The following is a 13,786-nucleotide window of genomic DNA, read 5'->3' on the forward strand; positions in this document are numbered from 1 at the left end:
CACCAACCAAGCTAAAATTCTCATTCAACAGAAGTTGCACATGTGCTTAATTTCATCAGCTTTGAGTAGTCTCACTAAGGATCTCTGCTTCTAAAGCTAGCTTTTAAATTGTGCCTTTTTCAAAAATGTCCACAGATGTACAAGGTGCACCCTAAGTGTTCTCTCAGTTGAGACAGAAGTTGGAAGAAGCAATAAGCTATTACAGTGCTTATTAAAAGCTGCAGTTTATTAGTCTTTAAGGAACTTGCCAAAATTCCACTAGCTTCCACTTACTCACCAAATCCTTTGCTCCAAGTCAAGGAAATGATAGAGGATTTTTCTAGAAGCACCATAATTTCCAAATCCTTATATTTTGGTTTTCCTTTTTCTTGCTTTGGGTTCCCTGGTTTTATAAACAATAAAATGATTTTTCACCAAGTCCAGTGTGGGAACTCATACACTGCTGAAGGGGTCCCCACTACATTTGAGCATCAGCCTGGTAAACTCAAAAAGTCCCGCAAAACTGCTCCTTTCCTGTGTGTGCAACAAACCCTGAAAATCCCTGCTCAAAGCTCTGAATCTGGCTGATTATTACCTTTGCTATTTATTCAGTTATTTACTGGTGAAATCGTTTTAGGGGCAGGGAAGGCATGCCATGCAAACGTTCGATAGACGAGGGCAAAGGCAGTTTTATTTCCTCTACGCAGCAAAGCACAGGAGGACGCAAAGTCTCGACAAAATCGCCCACTGTCTGAAGAGTTACTGCGTCTCCAGAGCCGCGGAGAATGGGGAGGGGGTGGCTGGCTTCCTCTTGCGGGCAACTGACCGGCCGTAAGAGTGCGTTTTTAAGGGGTGATGTCAGAGAAATTAAACTTGAGCAGTCAAACACACCCCCTACCTCAACGACGTGTTTCTCCTGTTGATAAGGCGAGAGAGGTGGCTGTGTAGCACACTCAGCTCGCTCCTGCCCTACTGGGACAGGGGCTGGCCGGCGGGAGACACTTATTAATTATGAACGGGGAGATGTCCCTTTAAGGTCTGCTGTGCTCTCCGAGAGCTGCAGCCGGAGTATTTAGTGGGGGAGATTTGGCTTTATTTGTACATCCTAACGCTGGGCTAATTCAACGGGGAGGCTTCCAAAACTCAGAGACCTTTAGAGGGGTGGGGTGGGGAAACTGTGTGCGGTGGGAGGAAGCTAGATTCTTCTTAATGCGAAGAAGCAACGTAAAGACTGGATAACAAACAGGAAATGCCTAACTCGGCTGCGAGGCGGACGGGCGGTGCAGAGCGCTGAGCTCCACCGGCAGCGCAGCTCCGCCGGGCGCGCCGGCGGCAGGACCGCTCCCGCCACCGCTGCCCTCCGCACGGGCTCCCGGCCCCCGGCTCGCAGAAGCCCAGGCATGGCTGCCTCCTACTGGATGCTGACAGGTGAGGAAAGCCCTGTTTCTGCCTTGCTGTGAAGACTCGGGTCCCTAAAGCAGCCCTGCTCCCGGCGGGAAGCGGGTGAAGCTGGTAGGGTCTGGCACCCAAGGGACGGCGCCCTCCCTCTCCGATCCCTTCCCCGGGAGTGCCCTTCCCGGAGCTGCCCTCCAGCCGCAGGCCGTGAGGGACTTCCTCAGTTTGCTTCTCTCTGGGAACTTTAATCCCTAAACCAGTTTTAGAATCTGGAGGCAAGGGGTTGTTACTAGATGAGGATGAATGGCTCAGAAGGCATACTATAATTGAATCCGGCTTGGAAGAAAAGTTTATTTGGTTTTGTGGGTTTGGGTTTTGGTTGGTTTCAACGGGTTTTTTTCAACTAGGGTAGACTTTTTGCTTTCCTCTGTTTGGCTTTCCTCTGAGTGGTAAAAGGGAAGTGAGGAGGCATTCCCTCACTTCAGAAAGATGAGTTCATCCGGAGATGAAATATGTAATATTTCCTTTTAGGGGCCCATTGATTGTTAGTGACTTACTTGCTTTTTCTAGAAAAAATAATGCAGCAAGGATCAATCTCCCTAGCTAGTCAGTCTGTAGTAACATTTTGGACCTGAAATCACGGGAATCCAAGGAGCGGGAAAGAAGCTAAGGCAATGCTGGGATTTGTGTGCTTGGGAACTTGGACATTGAACTCCCCAGCAGCTCTTGCGCAGGCAAGTAGCAGCCAGTGAACCTGAAGCAGTTCCCCCCTGAAACAGGGGAAGAAATCAATTTCACAAGAATTGTCCAAATGCAGGCAGCAGCAAGTGGGGAAAAGGCAAAACTAGAGTTTTCCCCTCTTGCCTCTGTGCTTATTGTGCAAGACAGAATAGATACAGGAAAATGTGAAAATCTGAATATAGTATTTTGGCATGCCACATTTATTGGTTGTTCCTAACTATCTTCATTATTATTACAGTGACATACTCCAAACCAAGCTTTTGTTTGTGTTCTTTCAAAGAAGGGCGCTTTGTAAAACAGCAACAATATAATATGCCACAATTTTCCTTCAGAGTTGTAGAGTTGCCACTGGTAATGCTGACAGATAATTCACCAGTAATGAAAAAAAAGCTTACTGTCAGATAGGAAAACATTCCATGACCAAGTCTCATCCAGATTTGCCAGGTGATTCCTTTTTTGGTGGTGGTGTCATGGAGGGTTTATTTTTTAAAAGAATAGTGGGAAAGAGAATAGACTTAGAAATAAGAGGAGGCTTTGCAGATACCAGGAAAAGGATTCAAATTGTCTCTGAAAAACAAGAGAAGTAGTCCTACATAATCAAGTCAAAATATCATAAAAATATGGACAAGGATTTTTCCTCACAAAAAGAAGTATACTGACTTTAAAAAATAATTTTAAAAAAATTACATGCTGCTCTTCTTTAAAGGAAAAAAACGGCAAATAATCTGGCAGGTCCTACTAGACAAAAATCTAGAATAAAGGAGGTATATAGATATGTTATGTACATTTGTGTATTTATATAGATTTTTGTTCTTTTTTTAATTTGGTTTGGTTTGATGAGACCTCTGAGAATCTTGACCAAAGAAAGCCTGACATGCAAATGAACAAAAGCACATAGAGAATTGAGAAGCCTGAAAAAGGCTGAGAAAAATTATCTATGACAAAAGACTGAATAAGTTTGACTTGTTTATCTAGTAGAAAAAAAAAAAAAAAAAACAAAAACCTAAGGGCAAAATGTTGAACATTTCAAATATATCTTTCTATTCAAGTATTATTGCTGAGGATATTATTTCAGATGTCAGTGTTTCTTTGTTTTGTGAGAGCAGTCGGTCATGACTTTCCACATCACATATGTTGGTTTCCAAAGATTTTGATGAATACTTGGTGCTCCAAATCCAACAAAGGACAATCAAAGAAAATCAACATAACTGACTATACAAAAATCTTAGAGAATATTCAGAAGCATTTTCTTACTGTTCAGGTAAAGAATTGCTAGACTGCCAAAAAAGCCCCGCCCCTGTATAATCTCTCACCAGGACTTTTGATGAAGTTGGATGAACAGCTGTAAGGGATGGCTGAGTTTACTTCAGCTGGCCTCTATGTAAGTGGGTTGACTAGGGATCTGCTGAAGTTTTCTCCAGCCCTGAATTTAAACAGATGAGGAATGAAGAAGTCAGTCTAAAGGGTTCCATCACCTTTAAAAGGTTCTTCACTTAACAGTGTTATGCAAAGCCTTTCCCTCCTGGACTTCTCTCCTTGTTGATGATGGTCTTGTTGTACTCATCTTTGTAACAGAAAAGGTAAAGATAAATAGATAAAGACAAAACTGTATGCAGAAAATGAAGTGGTCTTTGCTCAGAGCCTGTAGAGGCAGGACAGCCACAGAACAAAGGCAAAGCATGACAAGAGATGTTTTCCCAAGTTTTCCTCTCCATCTGTCTCTTTTATCTTCATTTGCTCTTGCAACAATAATGTCCAACATTTCTTAGCAGACTTCCCCCAATATTAGAGATTCTTTCCTATTAGTTTTTCTTATCCAAAGCATAAGCATGTTTGCATGAATTCTATTTAAATTGGCTGTAATATGGAGGAGATGGGATTTCCTATGAAAATTACCTTCCCTTGTCTAAAATCTGTACATAACCCATCTTCATAATGTAGTTGGCCAAAAATTGAAGATATAGGGAAGTGTGTCTCAAACATTTTCAGAACAAACCAGCATGGCTTCAAAATCCCTAAGAACATATGCCATCACCATTTTCATTTTTTCTTGCATTGTACTTAAAAAGGTCCAAAAATGGATGCAAAATTCTTGCAATTATTAATACCTACAAAATTTTATTTAAAAAGTGATTCATTTTGCAAGAACTGTTAGGTCCTACACATAGTCTCAACCTTTTACCAAGACAAGAAAAGGCTATGCAATTTTGAACTTTTTTGTTAAAATGTATGAAGAGTTAAAATTACCCACTTGTTTAGGCTTCTGCCATGGTCAAATTCATCTCTCTCCCTGTCATTAGCAAAATTAGAATGAACTTAGAAACTTCTATGGTTTCTAATTTTTTTGAGATGGTTCTCTTCTACTGCTCATACTTTGACGTACTCAAACAAAAAATAATACTCTATATTTACTTTTTACCAGTAGGCAAAGCATCATCTCTAGTAAATATTTTCCTTTGTAAGTTGACAATGGTCCTGCTTATAGTGGATACATCATTGAAGTTTACATTTGCCACTAAATATTTGTGGATCACTGTTCATAACTCTATAAATCTTACAACTTGTGTTTTGAGAAAATGCCCGTATCAAAATGTCTCTTTCTACAACAGTCAGTTTAATATTCTGAGTGGCAACCTTGTTTCAAAGTTGGTCTTTCTTCTTTGGTTGTGGGTTTGTTTGGTTGGTGTGAGTTTTTTGCTTTTGGGGTATGTGGGGTGGGGTGTGTGTATGTGCACAAACGTGTTATTGTGGGGGGTTTCTTAAGGCAGCAAGTTACCTATTTTCCTGAATTGAAAATTTATTTTCTACTGGATCGTACTGGATGCCAACTTGCAACCTTTATCTAAAATATACTGCACCTCCAGGGATGTGACACTGCTTGTAAAAATTTCACTGGAATGAGTAAGAAAAGTTTATAAATACACAACAGCAAAAGAATAAAACATAAAACACATTTTATTGTGCACTTAAATATGCACCACAACTATTTTTTCTTGGAAGAATAGCATGAGATCAACCCTTGCAATTTTATAGTTGCAAAGAACGTGAAGAAGAAAATTTGCAATAAATTCACCATTCAGCATTTATATAGATAAGTGAAGGGAACTCTTAAAGTTGAATGCACACTCTCTCTTGAAGAAAAGCTGAATGTAGAAATTCTCCGCCTCAGTATTAATGTTTTAACATTAATGCAAAATTATTAGTACATACAAGATCAAGTTAAACAAACAGTTACTTACACATGTGCTTGTGTTATAATCCCTTGGGTGGTCCTGCTTGATTCTGTGAAACTATTCATGCTAAGAGAGTTAAGCATGTGTACTCACAGGAAGAGACTATGAGGTCTGATAAATAAATCCTATTATGTAATATCTGATAAAGTTGTTTTTACACCAGTATCAAGCTTAGGGAAAAGGAATGCACATTACTGGACCAGATCTGAGTTCACTGTCCTGTCACAACTGACTAGAGCTAGATACTTCAGAGAAATTTATAGGTACACAATAATGGGAAATATGGGATTATTTTTGCTCACAGTAGCCTCATATCTCACTAAATTCTTGACTCCAAAGCCTTTCCAAGTCAGCAAATTCCATAATCCACAGTGGATTGCAAATTTTTATTGTTATTTTTTTAAAAATATCTAATAGAAACCAGAAACTTCCTTGTAGCCTTCTACTGTAAGAATATGCCCTCATGCTTTTCTGTTCCCAGACTGAGTGTGCAGTCATTCCAAATTTAATGTATCTGATGCAATTACCCTGACACACTTAGCATGGCACATTAGTGTGCCTACTTTCTCAACCTGTCTTTATTTTATAATTTCTCATGCAAGCATTTTTTCACTATTCTTTCTTTTCCTTGTTCTAAATTTGCAACATTAATTCTTAAATGGAGTTTTTAGTGTCATAAGCTGTTTCGAAAGTAAGGTACAGAACTTAGAATAGAAGAATTATAGATTTTTAAGGGGTTGGAATGGACATTAAAGATCATCTAGTTGCAACCTGCCCTGCCATGGGCAGGGACAATTCCTGCTAGACCAGCTTTCTCAGGACCTTGTCCAGTCAGTACCAGGGCTGAGGCAAATGCAACCTCCCCAGGCAACCAAGGGTTAGACACTAGACTATTGTCTATTCTAGCGTTTAACCACCCTCAAAGAATAATTTCTATTAAGTAATTTAAATTTCCCCTCTTTCAGTTTGTACCCATTGCTTATTGCCCTGTCACTACAGTTGCTGATGAAGAATTTCTCTCCAGCTCCTCTCTTCCGTCTTCAGATACTGGAAGGTTGCTGTGAGGTCTCACATAACCTTCTCTTCTCCAATATTCATCTCTTGTATGGTGACACAATTTTTCATTATCTCTGGCCTGTTAAATTTGTCTAGCCTGCAAATTCACCTGTGTAATGATGGTTCAAGTCCATTTTCTCTGCAGTATCATTGGACTGATAGGCATTTTAGCAAGATGTCTTAATCTTAATTCTATATGTTGAACATCCAGCTTCGTTTGAAACATGCTTGTCTGCCTTCCCTAGCAGCTCAGAACTGAAGGAAGCTGGTTAAGGTTCAGTACCGGCTGAAGTGTAACTTGCGAGTTTAACTAAAACCTTTTAAACCGGAATTCAGTTTAAGAGCAGCGTCCAAGTAACAGTTGATGTTCTGATGTTGCGTGTCTCAGGTTTCCATTTCCATGGCTGGCCGCCGAGCCCCGCCTCAGTCAGCGCTGGGGGCGGCTCCTTGGCGCTCGCTGAGCCACGGGATTGTGCCTCTCGCCCCTTTCGCCATCTGCGCCTCTAACTTTCCACAACTGCTTGGCACAACTTTTGGTTTTGGTTTGGGTTTTTCCTCTCGTGTTTTGAAACGTGTGGCACGGTGTTAGGAGACTTTAGGAGTTTGGAGCGCCGCTGGGAAGCGCTGGAGGGGACGAACGAACGCCGGGGAGACCCTCGGCGAGGCCGTAGCCGACTCCCAGCGCTCCCAGCACCGGCAGCAGCGCGGCTGCTTCTCAGTCCCACGCCCCCACACCGCCCCGGCATTTTTCCTTCCGCAGGATGGAGCCTCGGGACGCGCCGCCAGGTTACCCGCGCGCGGCGCCCCGCGCATGCGCCGTGCCTGCCGTGACCGGGCGGGGCGGGGCGAGGCGCGCCCCGGCGGCGCCTTGGGAGGGAGCGGGGTCTGTGCGCGTGCGCCGTGGGGGGGGGGGGGGGGGGGGGGTGGCGGCCGCACACGGTGCGCGTGCGCGTTGGGACTGACGGCAGGCGCGCGGGGCCGCGCCGGGAAGGCCGCGCCGGGAAGGCCGCGCCGGGAAGGCCGCGCCGGGAAGGCCGCGCCGGGAAGGCCGCGCCGGGAAGGCCGCGCCGGGAAGGCCGCGCCGGGAAGGCCGCGCCGGGAAGGCCGCGCCGGTGTCCGTCCGCCCGTCGGTGAGTGCGGTCCCACCGGCTCCAGCCCTCAGCCCTCCCTCACGCGGCAGGCCTGCTGCCCGCTGCCGCCGTGTCACAGGGGAAGCCGGGGTGCGACGGGAGGCACCGCCGAGATGAAGCTGGTGAGGAAGGACCTGGAGAAGGATAATGCAGGGCAGGTGACGCTGATCCCCGAGGAGCCTGAGGACATGTGGCACACCTACAACCTGCTGCAGGTGGGTGACAGCCTGCGCGCCTCCACCATCCGCAAGGTTCAGACTGAATCGTCCACAGGCAGCGTGGGCAGCAACCGCATCCGCACCACCCTCACCCTCTGCGTGGAGACCATCGACTTCGACTCGCAGGCCTGCCAGCTGCGGGTAAAGGGCACCAACATCCAAGAGAACGAGTATGTGAAGATGGGCGCCTATCACACCATCGAGCTGGAGCCCAACCGGCAGTTCACCCTTGCGAAGAAACAGTGGGACAGCGTGGTGCTGGAGCGCATCGAGCAGGCCTGCGACCCTGCCTGGAGCGCGGATGTGGCGGCCGTGGTTATGCAGGAAGGGTTGGCTCACGTCTGCCTGGTCACCCCGAGCATGACTCTTACTCGTGCCAAGGTGGAGGTGAACATCCCCCGCAAGCGGAAAGGGAACTGCAGTCAGCACGACCGGGCACTGGAGAGGTTTTACGAGCAGGTGGTGCAAGCTATCCAGAGGCATATCAACTTTGAGGTGGTGAAGTGTGTACTGGTGGCTAGCCCAGGCTTCGTGCGGGAGCAGTTCTGTGACTACATGTTCCAGCAGGCAGTCAAGACTGACAACAAACTTCTGCTGGAGAACAGATCCAAGTTCCTACAGGTAAGGATCTAAGCAGTCTCCAGAGTGGGTAAAAAGAGGCTTGAGGGTTTCGTGTGATAGTAAAAAATGGGAGATAAGTCATTAAAGTAAATGAATTTCTGTCTGAGCATCATAAGGAAATTATTCTCATGCCTCCCAAACTATGAAGGAGTTACGCACGGTATGAGGATGGTTCCCACCCAGGATGCCTTAATATGGAGTAGAGAAAGTGTTAGATATTTCAAACTGCCTGTAAAGGCACATTTACGCTTCAGTTAAGTGTGAAGAATAAGTTGGAAAATAATTTGCACTTGTTACTCTGTCACACTGTATAGCATGCATGTTTAATAACAGCTTTATAAAGATGAGTTTTTTTAAAGTACCTGGATGTGGTATAGGTTAGTTAATTTTGCATTGCAAAAATTAATTACAATTTTGTAGTTTGTTTTGTACGCCCGGTTAAAGGCTGCGATTTTTTTCTTTGTTTCTTAGTCATCTCATTGGTTAAGTAGATGGGGGTTTAGCCTTATACTGAAATAGTCATATTCAGAGCAAAAAATAGTTTTTGATAAGAATACTTGTATAATTTTTAGGTTGGAGTAGGCCTGGGGTGATCTGGGGACAGGGATAGTGAGGTGAGTCCCAGTGCTTTTTGGTCCCAATACTTAGGACACCCAGTGCACCAATAACCCTCTTTTTCCATGTGCAGCAAAGTGATTACAAAGAGAAGTTTTAATGTACCTCACAGTTTTGCAACCATCATAATTGCACAGAGTTGATGCTTTTACACTGTATGCACGCAGTGCTGAGGGGCCTTCCTTTTCTTGAATGCTTTAAAATAGAGACTTAAACTTAGGTCTTGGTTTTTTGGTAGTTTCAGGTAACCTTACCTTGGGAGCTGTTGAGCTCATATATTTAACCCAGCCTTTGAATAAGAGAGGCAGTTTTCCTGTGCTGCTTGAAAGGCAGTGTAAGGGAATTGCTGTAGGCTTTGGGTTGCAGGAGAGATTAAGAAAAGAATCATGTGTGTTTCAAGAAGGCGATAAGTTCCCCAAATGATTATCAAGATTAATATTACGTATCATAGAAGATGTCTGTGATTGGTAACCAAGAAAATGGTCCTTTTTCTTCAAAAACACCAAACCTTTGACTTTGTTTCCACTCCAGGTCCACTCCTCCTCAGGACATAAATACGCACTGAAGGAAGCACTCTGCGACCCCGCTGTAACTAGCCGTCTTTCTGACACTAAGGCAGCTGGTGAGGTCAAAGCCCTAGATGACTTCTATAAAATGCTGCAGCATGAGCCTGACCGGGCTTTCTATGGCCTGAAACATGTGGAGAAGGCCAATGAAGCCATGGCCATTGATACCCTGCTGATCAGTGATGAGCTCTTTCGGCACCAGGACGTGGCCACACGTGCCCGATACGTTAAATTGGTAGATAGCGTACGGGAGAACATGGGCACAGTTCGCATTTTCTCCAGCCTCCACGTGTCTGGAGAGCAGCTGGGCCAGCTGACTGGGGTGGCAGCTATCCTGCGCTTCCCTGTTGCTGAGCTCTCTGACCAGGAAGATGAATCTAGCTCTGAAGAGGATTGATAACAGTGACTTCGTTCCACAGTTTCTTTTCTGTGTCATGTTGAAATGATGTTGAAGGTCCTCCCAACCTGAATAATATGTGCATACTGTACCATGACATGTAATTAAAAATTTTAATAGTAAAACATAGTATACCCATATACATACATATACATAGTTTTACTCAGCACACTACTTTATATCTGATCTATGGTAATAGTTACTGGGATGCTGTGCTGAGCTGACTGTTTTTGCAGTTCTGGACCACCAACAGTACAAGAAACTAATTTGGCTCCCCGGTGCTGCTTAGTCTTCATTTTAAGACAGGCTGCTAACTTGGTGAAACATGTAAGAAAAAATAGTAAACTAACAGAAAAATTCACATTAGACTATTTCTGTACAAATGCTTGAAAAGAGTATTGCAAAGCAAATGTAAACTTCTTGGAAGAACTGTCAAAACTGTGCTTGATCTTCACAGGAACTTCCCTGTTCTTCCTAAGGTGTGTCAAAGGAATTGGGTCAATATCTCTTAGTGCTTTGTGTGGTGATTTAAGTCTAACCACTTAAATGTTTCTGTGAAACACTTGAAACAGTCTTTCAGCAAACAGACTCTTTAAGCTAACCATTTCTTCCCTAACATGATAGGAGATGCAGAACAGATGGTGAATCTCAATGCACCCATTTAGTTGTCTTTTTTGAATACTGTTAACTTGGGAAATTGTCCTGAACACTAACAAGGTGTCATTTACTGTATTCTGCTAAATTGGCATTTTTTAGCACCCAGTTCTGAGAAAGCATAAGAAAAAACTTAGAAAATGAGGACTCTAGTTTCAGCAAGGAATCTGTTGATAGCAAATAGTTTAGGTAAATTCATAATCTGGTATTCTGTCTCCATATCTCTTTAAAAACATAGATAAACCACGATATAGAAATAAAGATGATTAAATTATAAATCAAACTTCAGTTTAAGATAATGGCAATTGTAAAAATTTTCAGTACCTTTTCAGTTATTTGATCAGCTCAAAGTATTGAGAGGCAGAAAGAGTTCTGTTTCTTCACTAGGCAGTAAATCTTAGGTTGAAGACACAAAAACTACTTTCAGGTTCAGACATAACCTGTGGTTGTGATGTTTCAGCCCAAGGTTTGGTGGTGTGACTTGTGTGTGTCAATAGGTATTCTTTTTTTAGACATGATGGAAGGTGAGAAAAGGAACCACAGAAGAATTCTGTAATACGGACAGTGTTGTAAGAGTGGAACATTAAAAATTAAAAGAACCAGAACTCCCGATCTGGGTAGAATAGTTTTAGGAAAATTATTTTTAAGGTTAGTCCTCTGTGTTCATGGATGCCAGTCCTCTGAATTTAATAGTATCTATTGGTCGCTGAAACTTCTAAACTTCCAGTCTAAACTTCTTGATAGAGAAGTACTTTTGAATTAAAGCCATCTCCCATTTTCTACATCAGTACAAGAAATTCTGTAACAGAGCTTATATTAAAGCTGTAACAGTTCCACTCTTACTTTGTTGAAGACAAGCAAGCCCATTGAGACACTTGTTTACAGTCAGTTTGCACACATAAGGTATGTTATTTAGGCTTTAAATTTTTATCTTGAGTGGTATTGGGTGCTACAAGTTATAGAATCCTCAGGTAGTCTTTCTTTAGCAGCTAAGACTGCTTGAATTAATTTTTTTTTAAATTTGCGTAAGTTTATTATGCACTTCTTTAGAAAGCACTGTGATTCCTGTTACACCTAGTTTAATGTAAAAAACAAGCAGAAGAAATTGACCAGGAGATATTAATTATATGCATCAAATTAAGGCCTTAAACAAATTCATATCTAAACAAGTCGTTAATTTCTCGAAGCTTCTGTAACATGGGATGGTAAAGTGATATATTCTCTTTAAATAATGCCAATTTGTTGCATCTGTACACAAATTACATATTCTAATCTGTAGTATACCAGAAATTCTTACTTTATTTCTCCACAAACTCTCAGAGAGACAAATCAAACTGTTCTTTGATTGTGGGATGGATTGCTATTTGATCAGACCAGATGGGTTCCAGTTATTCCATTGTAAACCAGAAGTTATGTAGAGTTCTTGCTGTGTACTATGTGATTACAATGGCAATTTTGTGTTTTGTGCCTCTAGCTACCATCAAGGAAAAGAAGTGGCCATTTTGTTGCATTTTTGGTTTTTGTTTCATCTGCTGAGAAAATGTGACAATACTTAGAATTAAAATTCTGCCTTGAGTTTATATTTTGTGTATTTTTCCTTTTTTTTACTATTGCTATCGTGTTGTTACATCTGTGAAAGAAATATACGTGGAGTTGCCCAAAGTATGGAAGGGTGGGATTTTTTCTTCTTTTTTTTTTTTGTTTTGTTTTTTGGTTTGGTTTGGTTTGGTTTGGTTTGGTTTTGGGTCTTTTTTTTGGTTTTTTTTGTAAGCATGTTTGTTGTAAAATAAATATATAATCACTATGTATACAAATGCATCCTGTTTCAGGAAACAGCTTAAGGGCTTGGTATTGAAAGTGAGCTATGTTCACTAGTTGCAGATGCTTGACCTGGCCAAGTGCCAGGATTGCTGGTATCTTCTATATTTCCAACTAATCAAAGGAATTTTGATTAGTTGGAAAGTCCCTATTGACAAAGCTGCTTGCTCAATGAAGACCTTAGTGTGTGTGTATAGATAACGCTTTCACAGAAGAGGCATGCTATTAGCAGATCAAAGGAGTGATTGCTAAAGCTATGGGAAAATATTTTTTTATGTCTTTTGTTTGGAACTAAACACACATTAAAAAAATGTATTTTGAAGTACCCCCATTTAGTTTAGGATTATGTTCTGACATAATTCTGTGAATTAATAATGTAGCTTAGCCTCCAATTTTCAGTGTTCAAAATGAATAAAAAACACATTTTAGGACTTCATAAAGCTTGTTAAATTTGAGATAGGATGAAAGCTTTGAAAAGTGTGAAATTAGATTTGTCATGAATCCTGCTGTGTTATACAGTGATTCAAATAAATTTATTAATTTATTCATTTGCCTCTCACAGATTTGTATTTTGGAACAGGCCCCAGTTTGTTAGTTGTGTCCCCTTTGGCATTTAAATCCACTACCCATATATGTTTTTTGTGGTGGTTGATCAGCTAAAGCTTGGTGCAAAATGCAAGGTCACAGCCAGCTAGAGACCAAAATAATTCTACTAATTTCAGGGCAGAATAAAAGATATATCCTTCAGTAAAACTGTAAAGCATTTAATTGTATTTGGCTAGGTAACTTGTCATCTTCCTCCCCCTGTCTTTACCCTTGTGTAAGTAAAATGCTGGTAATAAATGATCTTTGGATCATAAATGTAACAAGAGCCCACAGCTCTTCAGTTTAATTTGTGATGGGACTAGACTTGATGTTTTTGAAGCTGTGCAAATGTCTAAATTTTCATATGCTACTGTTTTCTCACAGATTAAGTAACCCTGAGTATTAAAACTAACCCATCAAAAATTTCTTACAACTTCTGAGCTGCTGACCTTGGTGTGCCTTGTTCAGTGAAGCTATATTATAGCTCACTCCTCATTGGACTGCTATATCACTTAAGCCTCTCAAATTTTTCTAAAAGCTGGATTATACATCTAGGAAAATGTACTCATATGCATGTGTCTCAGATTACCCAGTCCATTCACTTTTCCGTGAGTTTTTCATAGCTCTCTTTTTAAAGAAAAGGAGCCTGTTTCATAAAGGAATAGAAGACGGAGTTTTGCAGGAAACCCGCAATACTGTTAGAATGTGTTACTTGAAGCCATATTTCTAGAGTGTGTAGTCTATTGATTCTACAGAAGACCTAAGAAAGCAATTTTTA

General features: G+C 41.9%; 2 protein-coding genes across 2 annotated transcripts in view; both read left to right on the plus strand.

The window, feature by feature from the left end:
• Nucleotides 1–975: 975 nt before the first annotated feature.
• Nucleotides 976–13,786, plus strand: part of ITGA1 (integrin subunit alpha 1) — a 74,805-nt gene continuing 61,994 nt past the window's right edge. The window contains exon 1 of the mRNA XM_066339078.1: nucleotides 976–1,407. Coding sequence (XP_066195175.1) covers nucleotides 1,380–1,407 — 28 coding nt within the window. The 5' untranslated portion in view covers nucleotides 976–1,379. The remainder of the gene's footprint in view (nucleotides 1,408–13,786) is intronic.
• Nucleotides 7,502–12,185, plus strand: PELO (pelota mRNA surveillance and ribosome rescue factor). Its single transcript, XM_066339745.1, has 2 exons — nucleotides 7,502–8,373; nucleotides 9,520–12,185. Exons 1-2 carry the CDS (start codon nucleotides 7,648–7,650, stop codon nucleotides 9,949–9,951), a joined length of 1,158 nt encoding a protein of 385 aa, XP_066195842.1. The 5' UTR covers nucleotides 7,502–7,647; the 3' UTR covers nucleotides 9,952–12,185.

Source organism: Sylvia atricapilla, chromosome Z, assembly GCF_009819655.1.
Source record: "Sylvia atricapilla isolate bSylAtr1 chromosome Z, bSylAtr1.pri, whole genome shotgun sequence".
NCBI lineage: Eukaryota > Metazoa > Chordata > Aves > Passeriformes > Sylviidae > Sylvia > Sylvia atricapilla.